Source organism: Cladophialophora immunda, assembly GCF_000835495.1.
Source record: "Cladophialophora immunda strain CBS 83496 unplaced genomic scaffold supercont1.3, whole genome shotgun sequence".
Lineage (NCBI taxonomy): Eukaryota > Fungi > Ascomycota > Eurotiomycetes > Chaetothyriales > Herpotrichiellaceae > Cladophialophora > Cladophialophora immunda.
In genome coordinates, this window is record NW_015622543.1 from 2833212 (window position 1) to 2844997 (window position 11786).

The 11786-nt window shown below is 54.5% G+C and overlaps 2 protein-coding genes across 2 annotated transcripts; one reads left to right on the forward strand and one right to left on the reverse strand.

Moving 5' to 3' along the window:
- Nucleotides 1–170: 170 nt before the first annotated feature.
- PV07_05430 (uncharacterized protein) lies at nucleotides 171–4025 on the forward strand (the record flags this gene model as incomplete). Its single annotated transcript, XM_016392324.1, has 2 exons — nucleotides 171–1409; nucleotides 1487–4025. The coding sequence occupies 2 exons, from the start codon at nucleotides 171–173 to the stop codon at nucleotides 3767–3769; spliced, it is 3522 nt and encodes a 1173-aa protein (XP_016249843.1). The 3' UTR covers nucleotides 3770–4025.
- Nucleotides 4026–7712: 3687 nt separating this feature from the next.
- Nucleotides 7713–9468, reverse strand: PV07_05431 (uncharacterized protein; the record flags this gene model as incomplete). The annotated part of the gene is made up of 2 exons (XM_016392325.1): nucleotides 7713–9003; nucleotides 9104–9468. The coding sequence occupies 2 exons, from the start codon at nucleotides 9466–9468 to the stop codon at nucleotides 7713–7715; spliced, it is 1656 nt and encodes a 551-aa protein (XP_016249844.1).
- Between the last annotated feature and the right edge of the window lie 2318 nt (nucleotides 9469–11786).

Genomic DNA, 11786 nt, shown 5'->3' on the forward strand with positions numbered 1-11786 from the left:
CTGGATGAAGACCACCATGACCCCCTTCTCAGCATGACAATCCACTCGAGGTGCTGAACGTCTTCTTCACTCATCCGTCTGCCCGCTCTGACTTTCTGCTCACGCAATTCTGTCTGGCTTCAACTATCATTTTCTCAACTAGACACCCTCATGCAAGACGTTTGCTAGCAATGCCACTTGAGGAGATCAGCCCCAACATCCAAAAAGATGCCTCCCAGAATGGCGCCAAGCAGGAGGAGGTGGCGCCGACGACCTCCACGACCTCACTTCGCTCCAGTGCTGTGCAAAGCATGCTGAGAAACACAACTGAATTGGGAGACTGTGGCCCATTCGCAGTTCGCCCTTCACGCATACATCGTTCTGGTTCCCGTTTACTGTCATCCAAACGCCGTGCTGGTTCCTTTGACGCCTCATTCAACCCTCAACTCGAGAACCAACGACCCCCCCGACGACGATCTCACCGCCACCAGGGGCCACGGCCAGTCCCATCATCCTCGGCCTTGTCAGGACGAGAGACAATCCATTCTACCCAGACATCGCTTCGCTCAGGGCTTCGCTCGAAGAGAGCCGGTCCCCGTCATAGATCCCAACATCTCACCGGCCCCGGCATCCCTGCTCATCCTCTCCACTCCCACAGGTCGCTGATCACTCTGCGCAGCCAGCGCGACTTCCACAGCCTCCATTCGAGCTCCCCATTGATCATTTCCGGCCAAAGACGCCGGCCTGCTTATCGAGCTTCCTCCCCAGCCCTGAGTGAGGCATATCCATACAGATATGGTGCAAGACATGGCTATCCAAGAGTGGGAAGTGTTGGGACGGTTGCCTCTTCTCCTGTCTCTGTGCATTATTTGCGTCCTGGTCCGCCTGCATACCCACCCGAGCTAAACAACTCCATCTCTTCCTTCGTCCGGCTGCCATCGCCAGCGGTCTCCTCCATGAACGGGTTTGCTGGTAATGGTTATCCACACCCAAGAACGACTACCCCGATGTCCAATTCTCTTCAGAGTTTTCGACCCGTCTGGAACCACAGCGCTGCCTCATCTCGAGGTCTGCCAAAGTCTCCGACCGAGTCTACTACACCTCACTACTATGACTATTCCGAATCATTTCTCGAGGAGGATTGTTTTTCACCACCGGACGATCCCTCTGCAGCCAATCTTCCCTTTAATATGGACCAGACTATCCTAGACAACCTGCCCGCACCTGAACGCCGTCAGGCTCAATCCCCTTTTGGCACGGTCCCAGGGTCAGCCTTCCATCCATTGGAGTTGCCGACCACACATAACCGCCGACCCAGTGAGCAGTCGAAGCAATCAAAATACAGCTACGCCGGAATGATTCCACCCCGGAAGTCGAGCCTTGGGGCCACCACTGCGCCCGCCATCAGATCTGTTTCGGCCAGTAAAATGGTCAGAGACCCAAATGCTTATGATTTTGTTAAAAATATCCTTTCTTGTCGTTATTATGCTGACGGAGTAACCACCAGGTGACCGAAAAGCTTCCAACTGCGGATCAAGACCACCTTGATGGGCGGTCGAGAGATGACAAGGACAATCCTCGAGCGTCCACCGCATCACGTCGAACCTGTGCTTCCACTCACTCGAGTGCATTCTTCCCCAATGCAAGTCGAAGCCCGCGGGATTTGACCACTCTTGCAGCTCGAGTGCACTCGCCCGTGTTCGATCATAAACCTTCCATCTCTGGGTTAATGGAATATGGCGATCATCATTGTGATGGAAACCAGCGACATGCATTCAATAACATACAACGGGCCCACTCTCAATGGGAATTGCCTTCATTCAACTTTAGGCCACTGTCCTTCGGCTCTTACTCGCCTGAGTTGAAGGAACGACCAAAGACATCTGGTGACATTCGTTCAAAAGAGCGCCCCGAGATCTTGTCGCCAATGCCTGAACGCCCAATGTCTTCACAGAGTAGGAAACGATTTAGCCGCATTCTGGAAATCCCCGACAACTATGTCACCGACCAAGGAAAAGCGCCCCATCATGTTCAAACCTTTTCTCGGCTCGACGCTGTGGAAGAACATCCAGATCTGCAGTCGATCGAAAGAGCTCTGTCGCCACAATCACAGGATGGATCAAAGATTGATGCTGCTGAACAGCAAAACCAATGGGAGAATGTGGCTAACGAAGCAGCACTCCCAAACGCCCTCGGAGACGCCAGCCAGATCACCATCCATGAAAGATCAACCATCGAGTCACTTCTCGATAGACATATTGAATGCTTGGGCTTGAACGATAACGGGACTGAAGGCGAAGAAGGGCTTCCTCAAACAACCAGCCCTTCCGAGCATTCGGTCGCTGCAGTGGACAGTAGTGGAGAGAGCACCATTAGAGCATCGTCAAGTATGCCGCGGATTTTGTCCCCATGGAACTTGAGGCCAACAACCTCGAGCTCGACTATTCGGCACTCCAGCCTCGCCAGCTCTGAGAGGCGCCGACTCATACCCCGGCGTCTATTTGCCAGTATGGATGCCAGACTACCTCCGGGGGCAATTCTGGAAGATTATCAAGTCAACTCCACGTCCATCTTGTCTTCCGCTGGCTCAAGGATTCGGGGGCATTCATCTGGCTGGCAAACACTTCAGTCAACTAGCGGACTCTTAACTTCAGAATCCACCAGGTCCAACCGATCCAACGCCAAATGTTCATTGACATCGGGTGACATGGCAGACATTGACTCAGATCCGCCACGAACGAGGTTCAAGGTCAGGAGGTTGTCGGAGCTGAGCCTAAGCCCAGAGACAACAAGCAGATTGCCGATTAAGGGAGCCGCGAATGCTCATCGCAGATCAAAAAGTGACGTGCTTGCCAGACAGGCGTCACATCAGAGACGGCGAGCGCGAATTTTGATGAAGAGCAAGAGAAAGTCACAGAGTCTGGGGCAATTAGGAATTCTCGAGCAAACGGGACAGTCGCTGGAGGATGTCAGCCCAGATGAAGAGTGGACAACTGAAGATTCGCCCGAAAAGATCAGCGAAACCTCGCCAGTTGCTGGATATGCCGAATTGAGTGCGGACTCAGTAGCCGCACAGCCGCCAACGACGATGTCTGAAGGTAGTGTTCTTGTACCTACGTCGATGCCTAGAAGATGGACCAGCATGCTGGCTGCGATGCCGGAGCCCGTCAAGAAAGGCATTGAAATTGTTCGCAAAGCATCGGTCAGGACTGTGCGTTCACACCGCAGCAATACTAGCATCATCGAGCCTTTGAACAGTACACGATACAGTTCTCAGATTCCACGATTGGGATCGGTCCCTCAACTAGCCCCTCCAGAATTAGGACCGCCGCTCACATCTTCGGAATTGAACCTCAGCCTTCGGTTCCCAGATCAACCTCAGACACTATACAGGCCACCTCTCCGTGAAGTCCAAAGCTTTTTCTCCGACGACAGCTCGGCAGCCTTGGCACAGAAACCGCCAACTACTATCAAAAAGAGATTTGACCTACACAGCTTTCGCAGTGGTTTCACGAAGTCGTCTGGGTTGTTGGGGACGCGACATAGCTCTACCCAGCAAGAGTCCGGTACACTGAGGCTCAGCCAGTCATGCCATATGAGGACACATCAGTCATTCGAGTACCCACATGCGGACTTGGGCGATACGGTTCCAATGTCCGATTTTGCGTACAAGAAGCGGAAAGTGCTGGGCCGGTTCAAGGACTGGTGGAAGCGACAATGCATGCAGAAGACCTTGGCTCTCGTGAGGAAACGGAGTGGGCGGAATATGCAACATGCAGCTTTTGCATAAAGGGGCGTTCTTGGCTCGAAGACAAGAACATATAGAAGCGAGGGACTGGTTGGACTGGTGTTCCAAGGGTTAGTAAGCCGTCCGGCGTTATCAGTGTATAATATCCATGCATGGTATGACAGGACAAGGGGAGAGAAGCTGCTCATTTTTGTGAGATGGTCAATTTGTGACGGACGTCCTCATCATAGAATTGTTTGGAGGAACAAAATCAAAAGTCTGTCAGTCTCTCTGGGCTGCATCCAGAGGCTCTTTTGCCATCATCAGTCTCGTAATTGTCTCAGAGATGTATTTATCTCAGGCTGGCGCCATGAACGAGAAACGCTGACGCCGTCCTTGCGTGTATTCTGGTTTGTGGCCATCTTCTTCTCCATGGACTTGCCTCAAGCAAGCAAGTGTGCAAACTTGTTTGTTCCATGATGAAAAAGGTTTTAAACAAAAACAAACAAGCCAGCCAGGGACCAGGAATCGGCCTGATTCCGGCTGGCTTGTTCCTGTTCCTGTTCCGGTGGACATGGGAACACAGCACACAGTAAACCCACCAACAAACAACGCATCAAACCACCAGGTACAGACATTTACACCCCCCTTTCATCGCGAGATCGGATTTGATATTCTTTTGTTGGCATTTTTCTCTTCGTTGCGGCCCACCAACTAACTCAGTTGCCTTGGCCCCTACCCCGAACGGCACCACGGCATTGAAAAAAAAAAAACACCAAACCACTTTTCACACAGCTCACCTAAGAAGGCGCGGGTGTAAAGCGCGGGTTTTCTCTTACACATGGTTGCTGCTGGAGAGGGGATGGGGCTTTGGCGGGCAAGCGCTGAAGAAATGAAGGTTTTGCGTGTCATGAGGGCAGTGCGTCCCGTGTTTGAGCGTTCCAGAGTCGGTGTCGGTGGTTGGGTGTTGGTTTCGAGCTGTCCATTTTTCTTCGTTCTGCCAAATACGAACGGGCCCCTGCAAAGTGCAAAGTGTAAAGTGCAAAGTGCTGGAGTCTCCCACAGCTGCACACGTGCGCATGAAGTTGAATCATGCTTTGGAAGTTTCGGTTGGGAAGCGTTTTGAGATGTTGAGATCTTTTCATGGGTCATGTTGGATATTCCCGTGCTGTGTTTCAGTTGATGGCCCATCTGACAAGAAGATGTATCTGCCACTTCGCTTTGATGGTGTCTTCTTCCTTTTCGTCGAGATGATGAGACCACACTTGAAAAGTACCCTCAGAATCGTGCCCTCTCGAGGATTGTATCTCTCTGTAAATTGACGTGGTGCCTTCGTGGTCGGTTGTAGCCCCTCGGTGCCCTCTTCAGAAATTGCCCCAGATCCAACGGTGCGTGGACCCAAGTTGGTATTCGGCGGTGAGCCAGTTTGTATTTTCAAGGGTCTTGAACTTGGCTGTGCTCGATGACCCATGTAGTAATGCAGTGACAACGGCCTGCGCATAGCCACATTGTATGCGTTCGAAGTATTGTGGGTTTCACTATGGTCGTATTCCAATTTCAAATGAGGATTGGAAATCGCCATGCTTTCTTCCCGACGTTTCGAGACTGACCCCCTCTATTAATCTCGTTGACCTCTGGGCTTTTTCCAAGCCTCTACGGGTTCCTCGTCGTAGGGTAGCTCCAGGTGCAAGTTGAGTAGATAGCTCTCACGTCTTTCAGGGATGCCCAAGTCCATGGCTGATCAGACGCATGGCACATGGGAATTCGTTCATCACTTCTGCACCTTGTTTGTGTCAGAAGCCAGGTCATCCAGTGGCAGCTCCGCTCTGGGCCACTTTCTGCGCCGCAATTCGACTGCAGAAATCATTCCCACAGGCCTTCGTCAAGACGAGTGGGTCGAGTTTCCAAGTGATCTTTTGAGACTGTGATTGGCGAGAAGCTCGTTGTCTCTTTCAGCTTTTCCTGAGAAAACACAGATGCTCTGCCTTCCTTTATTGGACCTAAGCCAGCATCATTTGTACTCCTCTTGGTAGGGAAACTGCTTGCTGGGAACTCTTTCGCTTGACTTGTCACGGGTTTATCTTGCCCGGATTCTCAGGTAAGTTGCAAGTCTGGAATTGCCCCGTGGAGGTGCTGCACAAAGGTAGAATGCAGTTGAGCCATCTGTATTTGTTGTGTCTCAGTTCAAGAGCGAGTGAGTCGTTTCCTCACATCCCATGGTTCCAAAGGTTCCTTTTCTTGGGGGGCCTGCTCCTAACAAGAGGTTTCCTTGGTATCCCGCGGTTCCTGAGGATTCCTTGACGACCGGCGACAATTGGCCAGGCTGACCAATACTCCAGTATCCTTTGGTTCATAAGACCGCATTATGACAATACGTCGTGGAAGGGTGGCAAGACCTGTGTCGCTAGGCACGCTCGCTGGGCAATCACCTGTGACCCGGAAAGGATTACATCGACCGCCGTCAAGCCGTCACTAGCAGGCCCTCTCCCGAGTGCAGCAAGGGAGCCAGATAAGCCCCTCTTTCGTCTGCCTCATCGGTTGGCCTGCTTTAGACAACCAGCGTGCCTCTCCCGTCTCACAGGCCCATGATGTGCGAAGGGCGCACCCATGAATGTAATTCCCGACCTCACGCTCAAGAGCGAAGGACGGCACAACCACATCTGCCAGCCTGGGCCAGCGACCATTTGCAGTTCCAGGAATACTTACGGAGAAGCAACCAAGCTCCACATGGAGGCGGGCGTTGTGCAGGTTACAACGGTTCTTCGCAACGAGACCGCAGGTACGATCCGTCACTGCCAAACTGCCCGAGCCTTTCTCAGACACTCCGCAAGTCACCTCCTCCCGCCAGCCCCAGAAGCTCTCCTTCATCCACCCATAAGGCAGGACACAAGGCAGAAAATCTGTACGCCAGCGGCTCCATGTGGCGAGTGTCTTGCTGCATTCTCGACAGTTGAGAGAGTTGCAGTTGTATCCTTCTTCTTGCCCGATGTTGTGTTGGGGTTTTGCAGCAGGACATCGACTCCCAACCCACCATAAGTGAGATCGAAGGCGATCCGACCAATTACCAGCCCAAGCCGTAGGGTTCGATGCGTCGGATAGTTGCAATCTCTCGAAGACCTTGGGTGTGATGTACGTGGGGATCCACAACGCGAACTCAATCGATCTCCCCCATAAGGCTTGCTCCCGGCAAGTGGGCGCCGACGCGAAAAGGTAAAGGAAGGGGAGACGGGAGGAGATGGGAACATGGAATGAAAACAACAAGGCAAGGGGAAAGGGATATGACAGAATCTGATTGACGAGAGAAATGGTGAAGGAAAGCGAACGGGTTCAGAACCTGAGAGCGAGAGGTGGGGAAAATGGAGGTGGCGGGAAGCCATCGTGGGCGAGCTGGGGAAGAGGTCGATTTAAAGGTCTCGACCCTTTCCGGCTTGGCGAAATAAACACGCTAAAACACGGCGCGTGGTTGGCGGAGACAGTTTTGCGGGGGCAACCGGAGCGGCGGGCTTGGCATTTCTCGTCACAATAGAACAAGGGAGCCGAGGCTGGACATCATAAGCTTCTTTCCCAAAGCAGGGGGTTCCCATCCACCTTTCGCCCGAAGTGCAGCTTTGATTATGGGGACTATAGCCAGTCCACATACTCCAATATTTAGTGGCCAATCCAAGCTAAATCAGCTAGTAATCACTACCGGGCTTCACGGAGGGGATCTCCCCGCCTGTCGCTGTGTCGGAAATGCGCTACTCTGACGCTCGTGAACCATTAAGGCCTGCCTCACAGTGTCGAACCGAGAGCGGGCTGAGGAGGGATAACGGCGGAGAGGAAAGCGCAGCCGCGTCGACGTCAACGAGTTAGACATAGAGCAAAGGCACCGAGAACTCTAACGTTGCAAGGCTAGCATGTAGCAAAGTTCGGAGTGCACAGGGAGAAACGGCGCCCGTTCGGGGCTGGCGTGACGCTCTTCGCAAACGCCAAGAAGAAATGCAAAAGGCACAGGACGAGGTAACCACTATTGTTCTGGCAGATACAGCCCCGTCTCGGTAGAGTACCGCTCCCATTCCACCAAGAGACTATTCAAGACCTCTGGCTCCTGACCTGCGAGATTGTGAACTTCGCCCACATCCCTGGACATGTCGTACAACTCCCACTCATCGGACCCCGCCGGCGCCGGCTGAAACAATGCCTTCCATTTCCCTCGACGGATCGCTCTTTGCCCAAAGAGCTCCCAGCCCGTCACATCCTGGCAGCCGCCCTCATGGACCGTCTCGGTCCGCGCGTCCAGGTACTCGACCCAGGAGCGCCCGCGAGGGGGGACGACTTGGCGTCCCCGGAATGCGGGTCCCGGGTGTTCGACAGCGGCCAGGTCGAGAATGGTCGGCAAAATGTCCATCACGGTGGTGAACTCGTGCGTCATGGAGCCTGTGGAGCGCGAGAACGGCGGATAGCGCACGATGCAGGGACAGCGGATACCTCCCTCGCTGGCCTGGGCTTTGTAACCTTTGTTCGGCGCCGTGGCGGCGCACGCCCACCGCGGTCCGTACCAGACGAACGAGTCCGCGTTTCCGAGGTTGTCGAGCGTGTTGTTGTAGAATTCCTTGATCACGCGGACCAGCGGCACGCCGGCCATTACGGGCAGCGCTTCGAGCAGTTTCCCCTCGGCGCCGTTGTCGGACATGAACAGCACGAACGTGTTGTCGAGTTCGCCCGTAGATTCCAGGTACGAAATGACCCGTGTCAGATGCTGGTCAATCAGGCTGACCATGGCGGCGTAGATTTCCATGCGCCGAGAGGAATCCCGCTGCTGATGGTCGTCCATCTCGTGCCACTCGTGAGAGACTTGCCCGACCATGGGCGCGGGTTCGACGTCAGGAGGCACTAGCCCTCGCTGAATCAGTGCCTTGAGCCGGCGATCCCGCAGACCCTCAGGCCCGTCGTCGTACCAACCCCGGAATTTCTCGATCTCGTTAGCTGGCGCCTGAAGGGGCCAGTGTGGTGCGGTATATGCGAGATAAGCGAAGAAGGGCCGGTCTCTGTCCTGGGGCGATCTGCCTTCCAGCAATCCGAGCAACTCGTCGGTGAATTTAGCAGTGGAATAAAAGTCCGACGGTAGATCCTTCTTGCGGTTGAGAAACTGATCATCCCTCATCCAGAGTCCGTCGCTACAGGTGGCAGGCTGCCGCAGCGGATGATCGCCCAGCTGGGGCTCGTTGTTGTAGTGGTTACCCGAGCCAGCGAGGTAGACAAAGCTCTTATCGAAGCCGCGAGCATGCGGTGATAGGTCTTTTGTCAGTCCGAGATGCCTAGGAGTCCGCCATGGTTAAGGGTCAACCCAATTTTATTAAACACCGTGCACGTGGGAAGGGGGAGGGGGGCGGCACGCAAAACGGACTGTTGGCCCACCATTTACCTGACATCAAGGTGTGATAACCAGAGTCCTGCAGGATCTCTGGCAACGCCGCGACTCGGAAGTTGAGATAGCCTTCATACCCCGGGCGCCCCAGGTATTGGCGGTTGTTCTTCATGAACTCGGCCATCTGGCCCAGGCCGGCGATGTGGTTGTCGGTGCCTGACATGAGCATTGCCCGCGTGGGCGAGCAAGCCGAGGCCGTGTGGAAGTCGGTCATCAAGATGCCCTCTCTGGCCAGCCGGGCCAGGGTGGGTGTGGGAATTTCGCTGCCATAGGGCTCGATGTCGCTGAAACCTAGGTCGTCGGCCACAACGACTAGGAAGTTGGGTCTCTTGGGCTGCTGCTGTTGCTGCTGCATGATTTGTTTCCGCGGCCCTCCCCTTCAAGGCCGCAAGAGGTGTCTGTCTAAGCGGATTTGCTTGCTTGCCTGCCTGGCTGCCAATTTCAGGGCTTGGCTTTTGTATGTGTGTCCTTTCGCAACAAAAATCCCAGCCGGATTTGAAGGATTCAGTCCAACATCTTGCAGCTATTACTTTTTTCGATGCCTCATAGCCGCATTTTCTTCGGGGTCTCTTTTCCTGTCCGTCCTTCAGCAATGCAGGCTTTGAGTGTTCTAGGGCAACAAGCGGGCGTGCCTTGGACCGTGACCGTCCTTGGAAAGTTAATACGTACTCGATCAGACATAACTATCAAACACTCACATAGATACGCAGTCCCAAAACTTGTCTTGGCTCCTCAATGGCGTCAACTTCTGTTCGGCTCGTCGCGTGTGGGAAACGTGGCAGATCGGAGGGAAGCCGGAGCTGGCAGCGGATCTTCGGCTGGCACATCGTCTCGATAGTCCAGCTGCCACAACGTCTTCTAGGGGGCTTTTCGGTTGATAGGATCTGCGGATCTGCTCTGTCCTACCCCAGGAAATCTTCCACGATTTGATGGGCTCTGCTATTGAGAGGAAAAGCCACACAGGGTCACAGGGTGGACGGCTTTTGATAGTCGGCTACTCAAGGCGTGTCTGGTAGGTAAGGCGTCGGCAATACACGTTGTTGATGAATGCTAGTCAACACGAGCAATAGCTTCTTCTCCAACGACCAAAGCACGCATATCTCTTCGAGGGGTCTGCCGAGTTGGTCGTTGACACTTGTATAAAGCTGCCAAGAGGCTATCATTGTTTGATTTGTGATCTGTGAGGTTGCACAGCCCGGGAGAGGAAGAGAGGGAATAAAAAGAAAAGCAACTGAAAAGCAGGGGGAGAGAAGAGAAGGAAACACATACATACACACCATGGCGCCGGACAACAGCACTACAGCACCAGGTTCGAAGCCCAACATCCTCATCTTCATGCCCGACCAGCTCCGCTACGACGCCCTAGGCTGCTCGGGCAACGCTATCGCAAAGACGCCCAACATCGACGCCTTTGCCAAAACCGGCACGCGTTTCACAAACTGCTATGCCCAGGCCAGCGTGTGCACGCAGAGCCGCGTGTCCATGTTCACGGGCCAGTACCCGCACGTGTCGGGCCACCGGTCGCTCGAGAACATGATCAAGCCCTGGGAGCCCAACATGTTTCGCTCGCTCAAGGAGGGCGGCTACCACGTCGCGTGCCTGGCGCCGCGCGGCGACCTATTCGCCCCGACCGTCATCGAGATCAGCGTCACCGAGTACGGCTTCATCGAGGCCCCAGACTATCTCCCCGCCAACTGGAAGGAAGGCGGCCAGACGGCACCGGCAGATCCGCACGACATATGGCACAGGCTGTTCTACAAGGGCAAACGGGACCCCGGCGAGTCGTTTGATTACGACGAGGGCGCCGTCAGGTCGGCCATGACTTGGTTACAGGACCCGCCCCGGCAGCCGTGGGTTCTGTTTCTGCCCCTGTTCTTCCCACACTGTCCTTTCTGGGCCGAGGAGCCGTACTTCTCCATGTACGATCGGAAGCTGATGCCTGCCCAGACACGGTTGGATCAAAAGGTAAGCTAGTGTGTGCCTTCTTTACGTCCAGCGACAGTTATGAACTTCTCCAAAGCGAGACATTGTTTGTCTGGAGGATTGCTGACCATCGTGCGGGCTAGACGGGCTACGAACCCCGATACATGAAGGCGATCCGCGATACCTACGGTACTCACCGCGCGACGCCCGAAATGTGGGCCGAAGTCCAGGCGACGTACATGGGCATGGTCTCTCGCCTCGACAACCAATTCGGCCGGATCACATCTGCCCTATCATCTTCGAATCTCTCTTCGACTACCGTCACCATGTTCTTCACTGACCACGGCGAATACATGGGCGATCACGGCCTGATAGAGAAATGGCCTTCAGGGCTCTCTGACTCACTAACGCACGAACCGCTAATCATCTCCGGTGCAGGGTTGCCCCAGGGCAAAGTTATCGACGACATGACCGAGATGGTGGATCTGGTGCCCACAATATTCCAGATGTGTGGGATTCAGGAGCACTACTCGCACAACGGACAGAGTCTGTTGCCCGTGCTGAACGGCACCTCCGCCGACAACTCGAGCAGCACGTCCGGCAAGAAGAGTTACGCCTTCAGCGAGGGCGGGTTCCTGACGAGCGAGGAACATCTGCTGGAGAACGGGAAGTGGCCGTACGATCTCAAGGCCGGGCTGCAGCACCAGGACCCCACGCTGGTGGGCAAGGCCGTCGCGCTGAGGAGCAAAG